Here is a 15,556-nt window from a genome sequence, read left to right on the forward strand (position 1 = left end):
GGAAGGGCCCGGTACAACAGTAGTACCCACCTCGGTGTTACCGATGCATCGAGGATTCGGGCTCTGGTACAAACACACGGTGCTTTACACGAATGGCTGGGCGATGCGTTATCTGTTCGGTGCCATCTGCACAAAACCAGGTAGGGTTTTATCGAAGCTCTGGAAACCAGAATAAATCATTTTCTCCGTATCTGTGATCCTGACAGAGACAGACGCCGCAAATCCGCGAGCCGGCAAGTGCGGGCTTGTCTGGTTAGCAGAAATAAAATTGTATCTGCATCCTATCTGATTTATTTTTAATAAAAAAGACGGCAAACCAGACCTTTAATATTGAAACAGTCTCAGCCAGCACCTCCCCGGCCCACAGGAGACATCATATGTAGTGTAAAATGGTGAAAATAAAACCAGGATGGGCAGTGTCATTTCTCCTAGGAAGAACCATCACAGTCGAGACGCATTTTAATTGTCACATGTAATGAAAAGCACCCGATTCCTTCTTCATTTGCTGTCGTTACTGCCAGCAACACAGGGCTGTAAGGCTTCACGGGGCGTTCTCTGACACCACCAGCGTGGCCGTGCCCCATCAGGGGATCAGGAGCGAGCCCGGTGGCCACCACCACGCGGTAAATAGCGCAGCCCCTCGCAGCAAGGTCCCTACCAGGTTCCCAGCACCGTTCCCCAAAGCACCTCCGCCTGAACACCCCGTGGAAGTGGGGGATCTCGCAGTCAGCAGCACACTGCCACTGGAAACTCACCGAGGAGGAACGCTGATCCCTTGGGACATCACGGCCACAGCTGGAAAACCGCCTCTCCCCGAAGAGCCCCCGTCTCTATCTCTGAAAGCTACCAGAGGGTAGTAAATAAATTACATTCTCCAAAAGCGCTGCGGACAAGAGAAACTCCTTTACCCTCGCTGAATTCGGTCCTCAGCCAGCAGCCGCGTCTGAGGGTCCACACGGGATCACTGGGATCTGCGTTTTATTTCCTGACATCCCCGGAGTAACTTCTAACATCTGAACTCACTGCTGCCGTGGGTTTTACTGGGTGAGCCGAGCGCTCTAACACGTGGATTATAAAAAAAGAACCACTGAACATTTCAGATCTGACTTTCCTCCACAGACAGAGGTTTCTGCGCTTTCACGGGCAATGCTGCATCAGAATAAAATCAGATTTAATTGGCTCTTAAACGACTGAGCAACCGCTTTAATTTTATTTCAGCGGCAATAATTCATAAATCAAGCGGCTCAACCTCCAGCACGGGATGACAAGCAAACAGGGCAGCAAATAGGACAAGCGAAAACGGACATCACGAAGCTACTTGGAGCCAAAATCTGTCAGCCCTGGGAGGCCACACAGTCCTTCAGCACCAACCGACTAACCAAGACCAGCAAACGATACGATCTTTGCTGAAGAGGAACCACTACAACAGCTGGGATTTCAACCGTAGGTGCAATTTCCCTCGTGCACGCTAGATGGAAGTATGGAAAACCTTAATTCTCCCCTGCCTTGGCTGAATTTTAAGTGGCTGAAATGTATAGCACGCTGTCACATTTGGAGAAGCCTTTCTGTCCTTCATCTGCAACTTGGCTAATTGACACGCTGTAAGCAAGAAGATGCCCGGAACTATTAAGCTAAGCTGTGCTGGAAATGAGTAGTAAATAAGAGAGAATATACATCAGAAATACTAACCATAGTATTCAGACTACCTTTTAAAGCACACATATTCCATTTTCAGAGCATTTAAATAACCGGCACTGACGAGATCCATCACAGGAATTGAATTTAGGTTTTAGAAACGTTTGGCTTATTTTCACAAAGCAATAATTCGATAAATACCAGCTTGTTCATAAAGAGAAAGGAGAGATGGCAAGGTACAAGAGGCTTCAGGAATGTTGTGGGAGCTTTGACTGAGAAACAAACGAACGAAATTCTAGAAGATACTGGGGGAAGTATGGGGAGAAACTGCACCCCGGAGTCTTGCAAAAGGATCTAAACACAGATGAGAGCAGCAGAGCATCGAATCTCCCTGGGATTACATTACCCAGAAATCTCCAGGAAAGTATCTTAAAAGTCACTTGTTCCAAAACCAAGCCACTTCTAAATTTAACCACCGAGAGAAGAACTCAACTCAGACAATGGCGCCACCAGGAAAAAAGGCACTGGGGAGAGCTGCTCTCCCTTGCCCGCTTTGGCCTTTTCACTTCTTGATTTTCCTCCACGTTCATTCGCAAATGCTCAGCCCAGTTGTGAACAACCTGAAGTCGAGGGACGCACGAATTACCAGCTCTAGGAACACATCGCCCATTCCAGGCAAAAGCTGACGGCTCTCCTGGAAGCGCAGACTAGGCTGGGGAGCGGATAAAGGGCAGCCAGCAAATGCCCACGGTTCCCTTCCAGAACGAAGCCAAAGCATCCTCCGTTATCCCCTAAATGCCTCTTTGCTCCCCAAACCATCAGGCTTCGTCCTCGGGGTCCTCGTTTACCTCCTGAAACTCAAGGAATAGGAATAAACTCGAGGAAAATGGGGCTGGTTACCGCTGCTACAGGCCAGCCCCGCTCGCCTCGCAGAGGGTCCCGGCGTTACCCGCAGGGCCGTGGGGAATGGCACGCCGAGACAAGGCTGCTCCATCTCTGCCCCAAAGCAAAAGCGACGAGAAACGGTGACAGAATGAAAGGAAGAATCGAGACGAATGACTTTGCTGGAGAGTGGAACAATAACCTGGGCGAAGGGCTCCCCTTCCCAGGTGTTTTGTTTTTTTTCCCATTCCATACTAAAAAAAATAGATCAGCAGAGGAAGAAGTTACTCTGGGGAGTGGGGAGTTTCCATTTTTTTGGAAAAGGCTGACACAAGGCCCTTTCCATCCAATGGAATCTAAAATATACCTATTTACGGGATTGGCTCGAGACAGCAATCGTAAGACACTTTTCAAAGCGTTCTGCGCGCAGGAGCTGCCTACGGAGAGGAACAAAACGAGCGGCGAGACAACAGCCACAGGAAAGGGCAGGGCTGCGAGACGCAAGTCCTCTGAAAGGCACGCTGGAAGTTTTTAAGCAAGCTGACAGCAAGAAGAGGGATCGCAGGATACAGCCAAGGATGCGGGGGGGGGGGGGGGTCAGGAAACGAACAAAACCCACGGCGCTCGGTACTGACTTCTGCAGCCAAGAGCATACAAAACCACGTACCATGTCTTCTTCCGCTGCCCTGTGCTCTCCCTAAAGCCCCAAGTGATTTTTCTCTGCCTCCATCCACCTGAGAGGGCGGAATTAGGGGGGAGGCAGAGCCTGGCTCCCATCCTAGCTGCGGAGCACAGGACGGGGAGACCGCCCGAGTCTGAGAGGCGAAATTGCAGAGAAGAAGTGAATACGAGACGGGCTCCGAGCAGCAAAGCGCGTCACCTCACCTATTTCCACTCGCTCTCACGTGGTTCCCGAATTAGAAACAATCAGAATCCTGCTGGAAACAATATACAGCTCCGTAATTGGGTTGTCTGCGCTGCAGACGTCAGCAGCGTATCGCCTGCTGGATCGCTTTTGGAGTGTTTTTGTTTTTTTTTTTTAATACTAAAAATAGCTTCGCTTGCCTGGTTCACCTTCTCTTCATCGCATCACTACAGGCGGCACAAGAAACTCCAAATCCTCACTCACCACACACCGGCTGCGAGCTGGGGGTGTTCAGGATCCGCTCCCTCCGGAGGCAGGATCCGGCGCCTGGATCCGTTCGACAAAAGCTCCCTGCGAGCCCCGTCTCAGATGCGCTGTGTTTACAGAAATCCCGATTTCTAACACATTTCCCTGCAGTATGCCCATCAACGCATCTCGTTAGAAGCCTGGAGCAGCTCGGCTATCTCCAGACAAATAAATAAGCCAGCAGCTCGGTTCAGCTGCTCTGTGTATCCACGGTAGGACGCTGCCCTGCGTGATTTGAAAACTTTAAAGCTTCGCCCCACCAAATGACACTCCCGTGAGATTATCCCGGTAACAAAATATCACCGCTTTCTTCACAAAGCCTGGAAACTCGAATCGTCAAGCACAGCATCAACGAGTTACGTGCTGGGAATCCACAAACTGAGCGTCGTTCCCGAGCACTACAGGAGAAAATCCCAACAATACACCACAGAAAAAACCAAGGGGGGGAGGCGTGATGGCAGACAGACTGCACTGGAAAGGGGTCTGCAGAGTCTATAAAGCCGGATCAGCCGTGTGCCACCGTCACTGCTTTTATAAAATGCCCAATTTAAATCAAAAGCCTAAAGCACGGAAAGAGGCAGAAAGAACCCGCCAGCCTCTGCCAGTCCCAAAGTGAACCAGGCTCAGGTTGACTGAGGCCAAGCTGCTCCTGTTTCGGATAGGAAGTTTAGCTTTTGAAGAACGCGATCCACGGGAAAATATCTTTGGGCACGTTTAGAAACGACCTGCGAGGATCCCAATCAGCAGGGCACCTTTTTAGTACCTCTGTTCCTCAGCAGCTGACTCAGTATTTGGAAAACAATTTCTTTATAGAAAGAAAAAAGATGAATAGTGTGACAAACTCCTTCGAGCATTCATATTCAAACTGACGATGTGCAATTAAAAATTGCTCACAAAGCCCATCATGGCTAAGATTTTAACACGAGCCACCAAATACAATGGGGAAATGGCACATCGCACAAGCAACACGTTGAAAGTCTTCGCTTTCCAGTCGGAAAAAGTTTCAAATGAGCGCTGAACGCGGTGGGGCGATGCAGTCCCTTACCGACTTCACAAGACTCCGAAACCTGTCCTCACCTCCAGCAGCATCTCACCCCAAAACCAACCCCGGGGGCTCCAGCGGGCCGAGGGACCGGCAGCCTGTTACTCAGCCGGTGGCTGCAGTGTCTCAGCGAACTGCTACGTGCTCCTAAGGCAGTTATTTAGAAGTTCCAGCCGTCTGCTAGATAAATCAGGCAAGGCGAGCTTTGGCTATGCTCTCGGCGGGGTGGTTAGTAATTCCATAAATCCTGGAATCCTGGAAATTACCAGGCTTTAGAGAAACGCGAAATGGACATGACTTCATCGCCCATCTTCATAAATCAGCGCCTCCCCTCGCTACCAGAGCTCGCGTGCTGCAGATGAGGGTGCTGAGCAGCACGGACGCGGGACGTTCCTGCTAGGGGCTCTGGGGGACAAGAGGCTTTGGGGTGGCAGGAGCGTGCCTCTGCCCTCTCCATCCCCGTGGGCCAGCCAGGACCGAGTCAAGGGCAAAAACGGGGAAGAATAAACGTGAATGGACGAGCCACGGTGGAAGGGAAAGGCAAAGTGTGCTCAGGAGGAAAGTTTCCATCCCACGTCCCGGTGTTTCGGTGCGTGCAGCTGGGAACGCAAGCTAAAGCTTGCATACATCTTAAAGCAGTCTGCATTTCTGGAAAATACAGATACCTCACTCCTTGACAGAATCCTTACTTCTCCTCTTCATCTCCGGTAACAGTTCCCAGAAGCAAACGTAGATAAAGCGGTGTATCTGTCAGAGGACAGCTTGAAACAAATACAAATAAGACCGAAATTACGGCAGATAGCCAAGTTACAAAGAACAAAAGGGGTTTTTAATTTTATGTTTGGAGAGAAAGACGATCCTACGTGGACATTCTCCAACGTACTTTTGATGTTATTAACAGCAAGAGCACCTCAGGCTGTGCTGAAGCAGAAAAAGCGTGAATCTGTTTGCAAAGTGAATTGAAAGGGGGGATCAAAAATACCATCTTATTAAACGGTATTCGTTTGGTGCTAAGTGCATTATTTATTCACTCGAGAAATTCCCCAAATGAGAGCGGGTGCCCTAAGTAAGGTCACTGCTTAACGTCAATTCCAAAGCAGAACTGCGCCCTGTGAGGATTTAAGCACATGCCTGCTCTTTCATCTCGGCACAAAACGAGATCTATTTTTTTTTACACTTCAAAAGCCACGTAAGGCAACAAATAAAACGCACGCCGAGCATGAAGGCCCAGAAAACATGCCAGCACCTTTCAGCAGTCATCTTTCCCGTGTCATCCATTATGTCAGATTTATCTGGTTTTGCTTAATTCTGGTTCCACTGATAGGCATCTTTCCTCTCTAGACCATCAGGCCGGGTAGACTTGAACTCACTGTGGCTTCTTAAAACAGCAGAGAAAAACTACAGCTGTACTAATGTACAGAAAAACATCAACCGATCTCCCAGCTCCAGCTCTGCTTCTGACTCTCCCCGAAGAGGGTCAATCTCTGATTTCCTCGCCTCAGAAATTCTACCCAACCGCACCGTGTAAACAGCACTTGAAAAACAGATAAAGCCTTTCTTTTTTGGAAGCTTTTCCCCCTGAAAGCTGTATTTATTGCAGAACAATCCTATATTTATTGTAAATCCCACTCTCCTTTTGTCCTGACTCATACTTGTTTCTGATCCAAAACCTCCTCTACCAAAACCTACCGAACAGTCAATTCTCCCCTGCTCGCTTTCCGTTGCTGCTGCTTTTTTCTCCCCTTTTCAGACCCCCTGGACTTGCTTTGCACTGCTCCAGACCCACCTGCCTGCTGCTTCTGCATCCTTCGCTCCTCGGGCTGCTGCAGGCGGTGAGACCTTGTTCTCTTCATCCCTAATATCCGTAATATGTTTCAACAATGTCTTCCCCGCTGCCTTATAAATCTACTTAAATGAATGCACTTCCTAGCTAAGGCAGCTCCGCTCCTCCTCACGTTTTTAAACCTCTTTCAGCATCAGCCCTTTCCACTTTCATCGAGTCAAGGAGCCTCACGTGAGGATCCGGCCTCTGTGACAGCATGATCCTGTAATCTGTGCCCACAAGAACGGCTTTCACGTGTGTTTTCAGAAGAGAAAAGAATGAAACATCCACTGAATTTAGTCCATGATGGCTCTTCCCTCTACGGACTGCTTTCTAAGTTTATTTTTGATGAAAAACTGCAAGTGCTCTTCTGCTGCTTCCCATACACGTGAAATGACTAATGCGGGACTCTAACAAGTTCAGATTTAGGCGGAAAAGACCCGCTCAGAAACACGTGCGCTGGGAGGAAAAAGCAACCATCACGACTCCGCTCCCCTCCTGCCAAGGCAGCAGCAGTCACAGGACTGAATCAGACAAAGTTCCTACAGCACGTACACAAAACCCACGAAGCCCGGCACAGCCGGGAGGAGTTATTCGAAGTCATCTCCATTGCTCCAGCACAAACGACGTCGCTCGGGAACCCTGCCTCCTCCGCTGCACGAGGGTGCTGCTCTCTTACAGCTACCCCGAAAACAAAGCACCGCGTCTCTGCAGCAAAGAGGTCAAAGTATTACGGGAAAAAGTTTTCTAAGCGAGCTTACGTTTTCTTGTGACTTCAATTGCGATAAAAATAAACGATAATGATTAGGACCGTCACAAAAAGTGAGTGTGAAGTGTTACTGAACTAGTCAATGCCGGAACCAGGCTGCACATGGAATTTATCCTACAACCGGTACCGGGCCACGAGAGGCAATGTCAGCGAGGGCAGCACACCTCCGCCAGCCCACACGGGGCTCACACGCTGCACAGCCAAGAGCTTTTAAGTACTTTGCTCGCTGAGAAGGCTGGAACCGGACCGGTGCACCTCCGCAAGACGTGGTTTTGTGTGTTTTTGCATTATTTTTTTTTTTTTTTCCCCCTTCACGCTTCGGCGTTCGGCGCGTTTCCCGTTCAGGTGCTCCAGAAAGGGCTGGCAGGAAATCAGAGGGACCAGGGCGGCGTTAACAATAGCTCTTGCAAAACCGCGCTGGCGAGAAGCCGCTCTCGCTCGCTCGCTCGCTTCCCCCCGGTGCCTGCCGGCCTCGGGAACGATGGCACAAAGGAATCGCTGCGAGCTCCCCGGGCACCGACAGCGTGGGGAGAACTGGGGAGGGCCCGGGGCTGGCCCCCCCCCCCCCTTGGAACCGAGCCCCGGGGGGGGATGGGGGGGGAAGCTCCCGGCCTTGGAACCGAGCCTCAGGGCCGTGCCCCCACCTTGGAACCGGGCCTCAGGGCCGTGGCCCCCCCCTGGAACCGGGCCCCGGGGGGTGCCCGTCCCTGGAACCGGGCCCCGGGGGGTGCCCCCCCCCCCCCGTTGGAACCGAGCCCCGGGGCCGTGCCCCCCCCCCCCCCCCGGAACCGAGCCCCGGGGCCTCCCGCTGGGGCCGGGCCGCTCCGTGCGGGCCCTTCCCGAGGCGGGTACCGGGCTTTGGGGGGGGGCTCAACCCCGTGGGGCCGGCCCCGCTGAGCTCCCCCCGGGTGGTACCGGCGGGCAGGGCCCCCCCGGTTCGGTTCGGTTCGGTTCAGCCAGGCCGTGGCCCTCAGTCCCCGTACACCGCCCCCCCCCCCACTAAACCTCAGGGCTCAGCCCCCTTAACGCCTTTTGTCCCGCGCGCGCTGTCGCGACACTCCCCCTGTCGCGACAGGCGGCTGAGGGGCGGCGCCGACCGGCGTGAGGGGGAGGGGACCCCGGGAAGGACAATGAGGAAAAGAGGCGATGGGGGGGGGGGGGAGGGGAGGGAGTAAAGGCCCAAGTCGCCGCTTCCCCCCCCCCCGAGGCCCCGCACTTACTCTCGGTGCCCCTGCCCGGGCCTCATGGCGCCGCCGCCGCTGTGCCCGTGCCGGCCCCGCCGCTCCCCGCCGCCGCCGCCGCCGCCGCCCGCCCCGGCCGTGGTGGCTGCGCCAGCCGCTGCCGCGCATGCGCCCCGCCCGCCAACGGCCCCCGCCGCCCCGCCCCGCCGCCATTACAGCGCCACCCCCCCCCCCGCCATGGCCCCGCCGCCATTACAGCGCCACCGCGCGGCCGCCATCAAGGGGGGGGGGGCACGGGCTGAGGGGGTTATGCGTTTCGTCACGGGTACGGGATGAGCTAAGGAATAAAATGTGTGAATTGTGACAGAAATGGGGCTCGCTGTTGTTTTTTTTTTTAATAAAAATTAAGGAAAGGTAGTACAGAAGGCAGGTGGAAGCATTCAGGGAAGGGCGGAGGGGTGAGGACGGGGGAATCCAGGCAGGCAGCGTGTTGGCTCGCTGAGGGCTTCTTCAGGTGGCTGACAGCTGTGGTGGCCTTGGGTGGGTCAGGTGCAGGCTGGTGGCAGTGCTGGTGAAGTAAAGCAGAGCTCCCTGCGGGGGGACGGGGACAGAGGCCTTGTGGTGACAGAGTAGAATCACAGAATCATAAAATCGTTAGGGTTGGACCAGGTGATCTTGGAGGTCCTTTCCAACCATCACCCTACCACCAATGTCACCTCAATGGGTTTGGGTTCCAGGCAGGAACCCCCAGAAGACCCTTCCAGATCTCTTCCTTCAGCCCAGAGGTGTTGGTTTGTAACAGTACATGGGATTTCACCCCAATTTCCAGAAAGAAGCTATTCAGCACTTCAAGCTTGAGACTGAACTTGAGTGCACAGACACCAGCCCCACACACAAAGTGGCGCACAGCACCACTGAGCTACCCCAGCACCACTCGCTCAGCCTGCAAAAGCCTTGCCCACACCCTGACCCATGCCAGCTGCTCTCCATCCTCAACAACCTACCAAGCCTGAGCTGCTGCCCCAACTTTGGCCTTTTCTTTAGCTCTGATGGTCTCTAACTTCCAGTCTGCAACCCTGGTGCAGAGTAATGACTCTGTAGTAATGTTCCTGTAATAAACTATTCGAGTCCCTAAGAAAAGGGTTGCCATCTGTTTTTGCATGGCTAACTAGCCCTTCTGAAGTAAGCACCTACGCAATGCTGCTAGAGGCATCTTCAGACCAAATCCCTCAACATTCATTCATTAGCCAAACACCCAAATGGGTGTAAAGCCAGGACACCACTGGGCACCGAAACCAAGATGTGTCGAGGCAGGAAGACACCTATTCCCTGCTCTACATGCCCTTCTTACAAACATGCTCCAGCAAATGCTTGTGCATCCAGCGAGCCCTTCTCTGATCTCTCTGCTCCCTTCATCAGCAGTCAGGGAAGCAGATCGCATACACACCAAGAACAGATCACGGTCCGGGCTCCATTTCTCTGCTTCTTCAATAATCCACTCAGAAGAGGGTGTCACCAGACCCATCCCTCCTGAGTAAGCACCACCTGCCAGGAGCAGTGAACTGCCTAGGAAACTGAAGGGAAGGATGCCAGGGTAAAGAGAAGGAACACGTTTTCACTAACTAAAAAATAGAAAAGGTCAAATTGAAAGACATAGCTGGCAGTCATCTAAGAGAAGGTGCACACATGCCTGTGGCAAGAGCTCCAACACAGGAGCTGGAAACCACTGGCCTTTATGATCTATAGAGTTTCAGAGCTCTCTGCCACACCCCATTATTAGAGTGTTTCTGCTAGCCAGCAAACTCTTCCAACTCAAGCTCCCTGGGCAATACTGACTCCCTACGCAGCTCTACTCACAACCATGAACAGGGTGCAGGGCAAGGAGCACAACAGAAATGAGAACACCACGTGGACTGGGGGTAGCCTCTTCCTCCTGCATTACCACGGGTGGCATCACTCAACCTTCAGAAGAGATGATAAATGTGCGCTAACAATCCTTCACTGCAGCCCTTTGTCTGCTAAAAGACAGGAGATGTTCCCCCACACTTTGAAGAATCACAATAATCACAATATTCACCCTTCCCTTTTTGAGCCAGACTCTTGACTCAAGTCATCCTGAACTTCCAGCCACAAACACTTGGCAGCAAGGATGTGGGACACAGCCCACAAGTAGATGACAGCTCTGCAAATGTGGTTCTAGAATGCACCGGGTTCTCTGATGTGCGTCCCATTTCCATATGATAAGGCCTTGTAGAAGATCTGAAGAGTTTATTTCCGTTTGGGCCATTCCCCAAAGAATAATATATTCTACTTCAGCCCGCTATCTTGACTCCATCCTCCTGTTTCTGGATTGAGCAAAGGCGTTAAGATACCTGCAGCAGGAATTGGGACCGGTTTCTCTGCATGACCACAGAGCTCAACGGCTGTCAAAGCCTACTCAAAGAGTTCAACTCTTCACCTCCACCTTCAGCTTCAAGCGGATATCACAGAGGAAAACGTTCATCAGGTCCTGGCCAGCCTCCTGAGCGATCCTGCTGATAACCGTACCTCTTTTTCCAATCAACATCATCTGTATTAAAACCCAGAGAGAACACCATCACTCTCATTCTTCCTGTGAGGAGGAGTCACCTAAGAAAACGACAGCGCAGGCACAGAAGCGTATAGAATATAGCAGCCAGAGATGTCCTAAGACCAAACCACGGGCAACTGATTGCCTCAGAAAGGTGCAAGTTGTTACTGAACAGCCTGTGACTGTCACAGACCTGGCTCTTCGCAACCCACAGCTGAGGGAGGTGTCCAACACAGCAAGGGTACACACGTGCAGGAGCTAGGCAGCCTCATCTCACGCTCCCCAGCTCTCTCCTCTTACTCACCATATGAGACTTTCTTGGGACCAAGAGGTTCTGCACAATGACGAGCTCTCCGCTTGGCCCTTCCTCCCACAGCTCTGTCACCTGCAACAGCAAGGACAAACCCAGCAGGTCAGCACAGGATCTCAGGAGCCACAAATGTGACTCTTTCACAGACAACAGCTCAGCTCCCTGGCACACGCACAAGTGTGGCCCCACTTAAAACATGCAAAGGGTCTCATTGCCTGACGTGCAAGTCCCAAGCCACTTCACGCGGCCTGTGAAGGGTCTGGCAGATTGCACAACCTCAAAAAGAGGAATTTTCATCACACTGCCAACACAATAGCTTGAAGGCAAGTCCGCTTGCACACGCTTCCCACCTGAGTCACACCATAGGGCACCTCCAGGGGCAGGTACTCCAGTATCTTCTCCCTGATGATATTGTCACAGATCTCTTGAGGTGACTGGCTGGTCAGGACCCCGCTGTGAAACTCCCAAGGGCCTGGCTTGGCTTGCATCAGGAGGTAGCGCTGTCAGCACAAAACACCCATCACACCCGTTAGCTGCCACGTACCATCCTTGCAGTACCACAAACCTCTGTGCTCTTCTCGGAGTGAGTCACTATGGGGATGCTCCTGCTAGCCAGACACCAAGGCAGTAGTTTAGTATTTTTGGCACGGAATGGAGAAAGGGAAGCTTCTGAAACTCAAACGCTGCCAAAGGTCACACCTCCCCAAGTCATTTGTATGAGCTACAAAAGCCTATAGTACTACTTGCAGCTGAATAATACCGCATCGGGCATCCATCATTATGAACAGGCTGCTATTTGGGGAGCCTCAAATAAGACAGAAAACTCTGAAGATGTCAAAAGAGAACTCTTCCCCCAGCACGGGCCCACCCCAGGCCAAGGACAGCAGCTCTGCTGGCTCCTCACAGGAGGAGCAGCTCAGTACGAAGCACTAGGGTACCACGAGGTGTTTCAAAGCCTAACAGCAATTCAGACTGCAGTTACCTTCAGCGTATCCACCTCCTCTCCAGTGAGAGCTGCCAGCATGAAGATCTCCTGGAAGCGTGGCCAACCTTTCCTATCTTTTAGACCTCTGCATTCATGGGGCTTTGGCCCTTGTGCTTCTGTGACAAGACCGGACTCAGAAGCCCTCGTGTCACTGCTGCTATCCAAGCTAGAGCCTTCTTGGGCTTTAACTGTTTCCTGCAGACAAGGAGACTCGTGGGCCCTGTTCTCAGGTGGAGAAGCCTGAGTGATTTTAAGAACAGCTTTTGCTGAAGAACTCAAATTATGTTTAAATGGAGACCTCACTTCCAGCTTCTTTCCATTTACAATTCCCTCCGTTAGCTCAGTTACGAGTTCCAGCAGGATGTACTTCTTCTTTAGCAGATCCACCTGGTATGAGAGAGAGGTATCACAGATTTGTCCTAAATGAGGCTGGCATCTGGGCACTGGCTCTGGAGGAGCTGGAAGAATCCCCCCAGGGCCAGCAGCTGCACCAGGACAAGGCATCTGCAGCCGAACCAGACAGCTGGCCAGCTACACTGTCGGACAAGCTATTGTCTCCAGGCTGATTTAAACTCTGTCTTGCAGTGCACAGACACAAAAACACGCAAATATTCTGCAGTGGAGAGAAAAACCAGTGTCCTTTGACATACCCCGTCTCACTGACCCAAAAACACACCGTTGCTGATGCCGGGTACTGTCTGAAGACACCGGTGTGACCTACTGCTAGAAGGCAGGACAAACAAGCTCCTCATTTACCTTGTTCAGAACCAGGACGCTGGGGATGTGGGGAAACTGAAAAAGACATTTCAGCACCTCTTGGCTCAGACAATTCCGTGTCCAGTGATCCGACACGTCCACCAAAACCAGAACTGCCAGGAAAGTGAGGAAAATGTAACGAACCTGTATTTTCCAAAACCTTAGTTTAAAGTTTCTTTACAGCCTGTGGTTGAATCGTTTCCCTCCTCCTGCTACTCCTCCCTCTTCTACAGGACAGCAAGCAGACGGAACCAAAAAGGAGTGTTTCAACTGATAAAACACTAAGTCCAATTTATACTTGCTGTCCTAAAGACATCACACATTCTAAAACGCAACATCCACGTCCAAATATTAATTCAAGCTTCAGACCTTAGCATCAGACAATGCTAATCCCCTCCCTTGGTGAAATAATTCAAGTTTTTTCAATGCCCTTCCCTCCTCCCTCCTAGTTCACACTCCCAGGACTGCCTTTACTGCCCAGTAAGGCACCCAGATACCGCAGTTAGAGGGCTGTAAGTTTCTGTGGCAGATAAAGGGTGTGGCTTGATGCAAAGGAACTCGAGTGCCCACCTAAATCTGCATGTTTCATGCTGTCCCATGGGTCTGTCAGCATGGCCTCTTCTAGTTTATGCCTGAAAGACAAATGCAGATGGGTAAGCCAGACACGAGCTGGACGACAACCATCTTCCTTCCCCCTGGAGGGGAGGAAGCAGCACTTTCCGTCGTCCCAGCTCATGCAGAGCTGCCTTGCTGGCTACAACAGCCCTCACTGCACGCGCACACGGAATCAAACACAACAGGGCTCAAGGGATTCTACAGGCTCTGTGTGCTACCAAAATAGCAACGCTAAAAAAGTGAGAAACCAAAACAAGGCTAAAAATAGAAGTTCCTGCCCTTTCTGTCTTACAGACTTGCACAGTGGAAATCACTTTCTGCTCTATCAAGCCTCGGCTAGAACCCCACCGCTCCCTGCAGCAGCAGCGGTACCTTTTGGCTTTCAAGGGACTAGTGAGGCCAGGCGTGTCCAGAATGACCTAGAAAGAGGAAAAACAGATCCTGTCAGTCTGCCTGCAGCTAGCGGCAAAACTGGAACTTTTATCTGTGCGATTAACTGCGTAAGAGATACAAATGAGAAAATCCTTCGCTATCTGGCTAACACTCCCTGCTGCCTCAGGCACATCATTTCGGCAGCGCTGGAAACTCACCAGCTGCGTGTCCTCATACGTGACGACACCCTGGGCTTTGCATCGGGTTGTGTGCACTTTTTTCGAGACAGGGAAAACCTGTAAGCAGGTAAAAGCATTACGCATCCAGAACACGCGAAAGAAGGGATTTAGCAGCGTGAATTTGGTGCTGTAACACAGCGTTCATTACCTTTCTGCCCAAGAGCTGATTAGAGAGCGTGGACTTCCCGGCATTCGGCGCTCCAATGATGGCAATTCTTAAAACCTTGGGGTTCTGGGGCTGGTCAGGCCGGTCCCTCAACAGCCGTTTTTGCTCCTCTGGGGGGGAAGAAGGAGCCCGAATGTTGCTAAAGCCCCACTGACAGCCCCAGGGACGGCACCGGGCCGGTACCGCTCACCTTTGCTGGTGGCCACGGGCGGCGGGTGCTGGCCGAGGGCGCAGGCCGGCTTCTCGGCGGGGATGCCCAGGATGCTGCCGAGCGCGGAGCTGCTCCCGCTGCAGCGGGCACCGAGCGGGGCGGCCCTGAGGGCGCGGCTCTCCGGGAGACGAGCTGAAAAAGCAGCAAAAACTCCAAATCGTTCCGAAAACGCCCCAAAACCGAGGAGGACCGTTCCTCCGAAACCCAGCCGGCCCGCGCAGCGCTGCTCCCTCACAGAAGGCCGCTGGGCCGGACACGGAGCACCGCCTGCGGCCTGACCCCGCCTCACACACACGGGACCGGGACCGGCCCCGGTCACCCCCGGTGGCTCCGGTCCCGGTCCCCAGCCCCAAGGCCCCGGCCCCGGTCCCCGGCCCCGGCCCCAGGTCCCCGGCCCCGGTTCCGGTTCCGGTTCCGGCCCCAAGCCCCGGTCCCGGTTCCCGGCCCCCACCTGCCCCCCTCGGACGCGCCCCCGCCGCCGCGGCCCCCAGGGCCCTGCTCAGGGCCCTGCCCGCCGCCGCCATAGCGCCGGGCGCCGCCATCTTGCCCCGCCGCGGGGCAGGGCGGGAGCGCTGCAGCCGCCCGTCCCCATTGGCTGAGAGGGGACGGGGAGCATAGAGACGGGGAGGAGCGGGCCAGAGCGCCGCGCTGCGCCGCCAGGGGTTGTGGGGAGGAAGCGGGAGGCTGGGGGAGGGGGCGGGGCTCCGGGGAGTGGGAGGGGCTTGGGTGTGGGCGGGGCTTAGAGAGAGGGGGCGGGGCGTGTGGTGGAGCGCCCCCTGCCGGCCCCGCCGAGCGTTGCAGGGCGGCACGGCCCGGAGCGCCCAGTGCTCC

At 53.4% G+C, this 15,556-nt stretch overlaps 2 protein-coding genes across 3 annotated transcripts in view; both read right to left on the bottom strand.

The window, feature by feature from the left end:
* Positions 1–8,616, bottom strand: part of FAM222B (family with sequence similarity 222 member B) — a 35,378-nt gene extending 26,762 nt beyond the window's left edge. The window contains 1 exon segment of the mRNA XM_050714768.1: positions 8,542–8,616. The gene's annotated coding sequence lies outside the window, so the exon portion shown is untranslated.
* A 2,140-nt stretch (positions 8,617–10,756) lies between these two features.
* ERAL1 (Era like 12S mitochondrial rRNA chaperone 1) lies at positions 10,757–15,290 on the bottom strand. Of its 2 annotated transcripts, none has more exons than XM_035561202.2 (11): positions 15,177–15,290; positions 14,705–14,857; positions 14,497–14,624; positions 14,328–14,405; positions 14,110–14,156; positions 13,693–13,754; positions 13,123–13,235; positions 12,364–12,753; positions 11,732–11,881; positions 11,376–11,456; positions 10,757–11,071 (listed from the first exon to the last, which is right to left on the bottom strand). In XM_035561202.2, exons 1-11 carry the CDS (start codon positions 15,265–15,267, stop codon positions 10,949–10,951), a joined length of 1,416 nt encoding a protein of 471 aa, XP_035417095.2. In that variant the 5' UTR covers positions 15,268–15,290; the 3' UTR covers positions 10,757–10,948. The 2 variants fall into 2 exon arrangements, with proteins under 2 accessions (XP_035417095.2, XP_050570733.1); XM_050714776.1 differs by having other exon boundaries at positions 11,056–11,130.
* Between the last annotated feature and the right edge of the window lie 266 nt (positions 15,291–15,556).

Source organism: Cygnus atratus, chromosome 20 (assembly GCF_013377495.2).
Source record: "Cygnus atratus isolate AKBS03 ecotype Queensland, Australia chromosome 20, CAtr_DNAZoo_HiC_assembly, whole genome shotgun sequence".
Classification (NCBI taxonomy): domain Eukaryota; kingdom Metazoa; phylum Chordata; class Aves; order Anseriformes; family Anatidae; genus Cygnus; species Cygnus atratus.

Bases quoted from the DNA above. Each gene is read 5' to 3' on its own strand.
- ERAL1 (XM_035561202.2), bottom strand. From the start codon at position 15,267: ATGGCGGCGCCCGGCGCTATGGCGGCGGCGGGCAGGGCCCTGAGCAGG. The intron at 14,406-14,496 runs GTAATGAACGCT...ACCTGCTTACAG, and splicing joins ATCAGCTCTTGGGCAGAAAG to GTTTTCCCTGTCTCGAAAAA. The intron at 11,457-11,731 runs GTGGGAAGCGTG...TTGCTGTTGCAG, and splicing joins TGCCCTATGGTGTGACTCAG to GTGACAGAGCTGTGGGAGGA.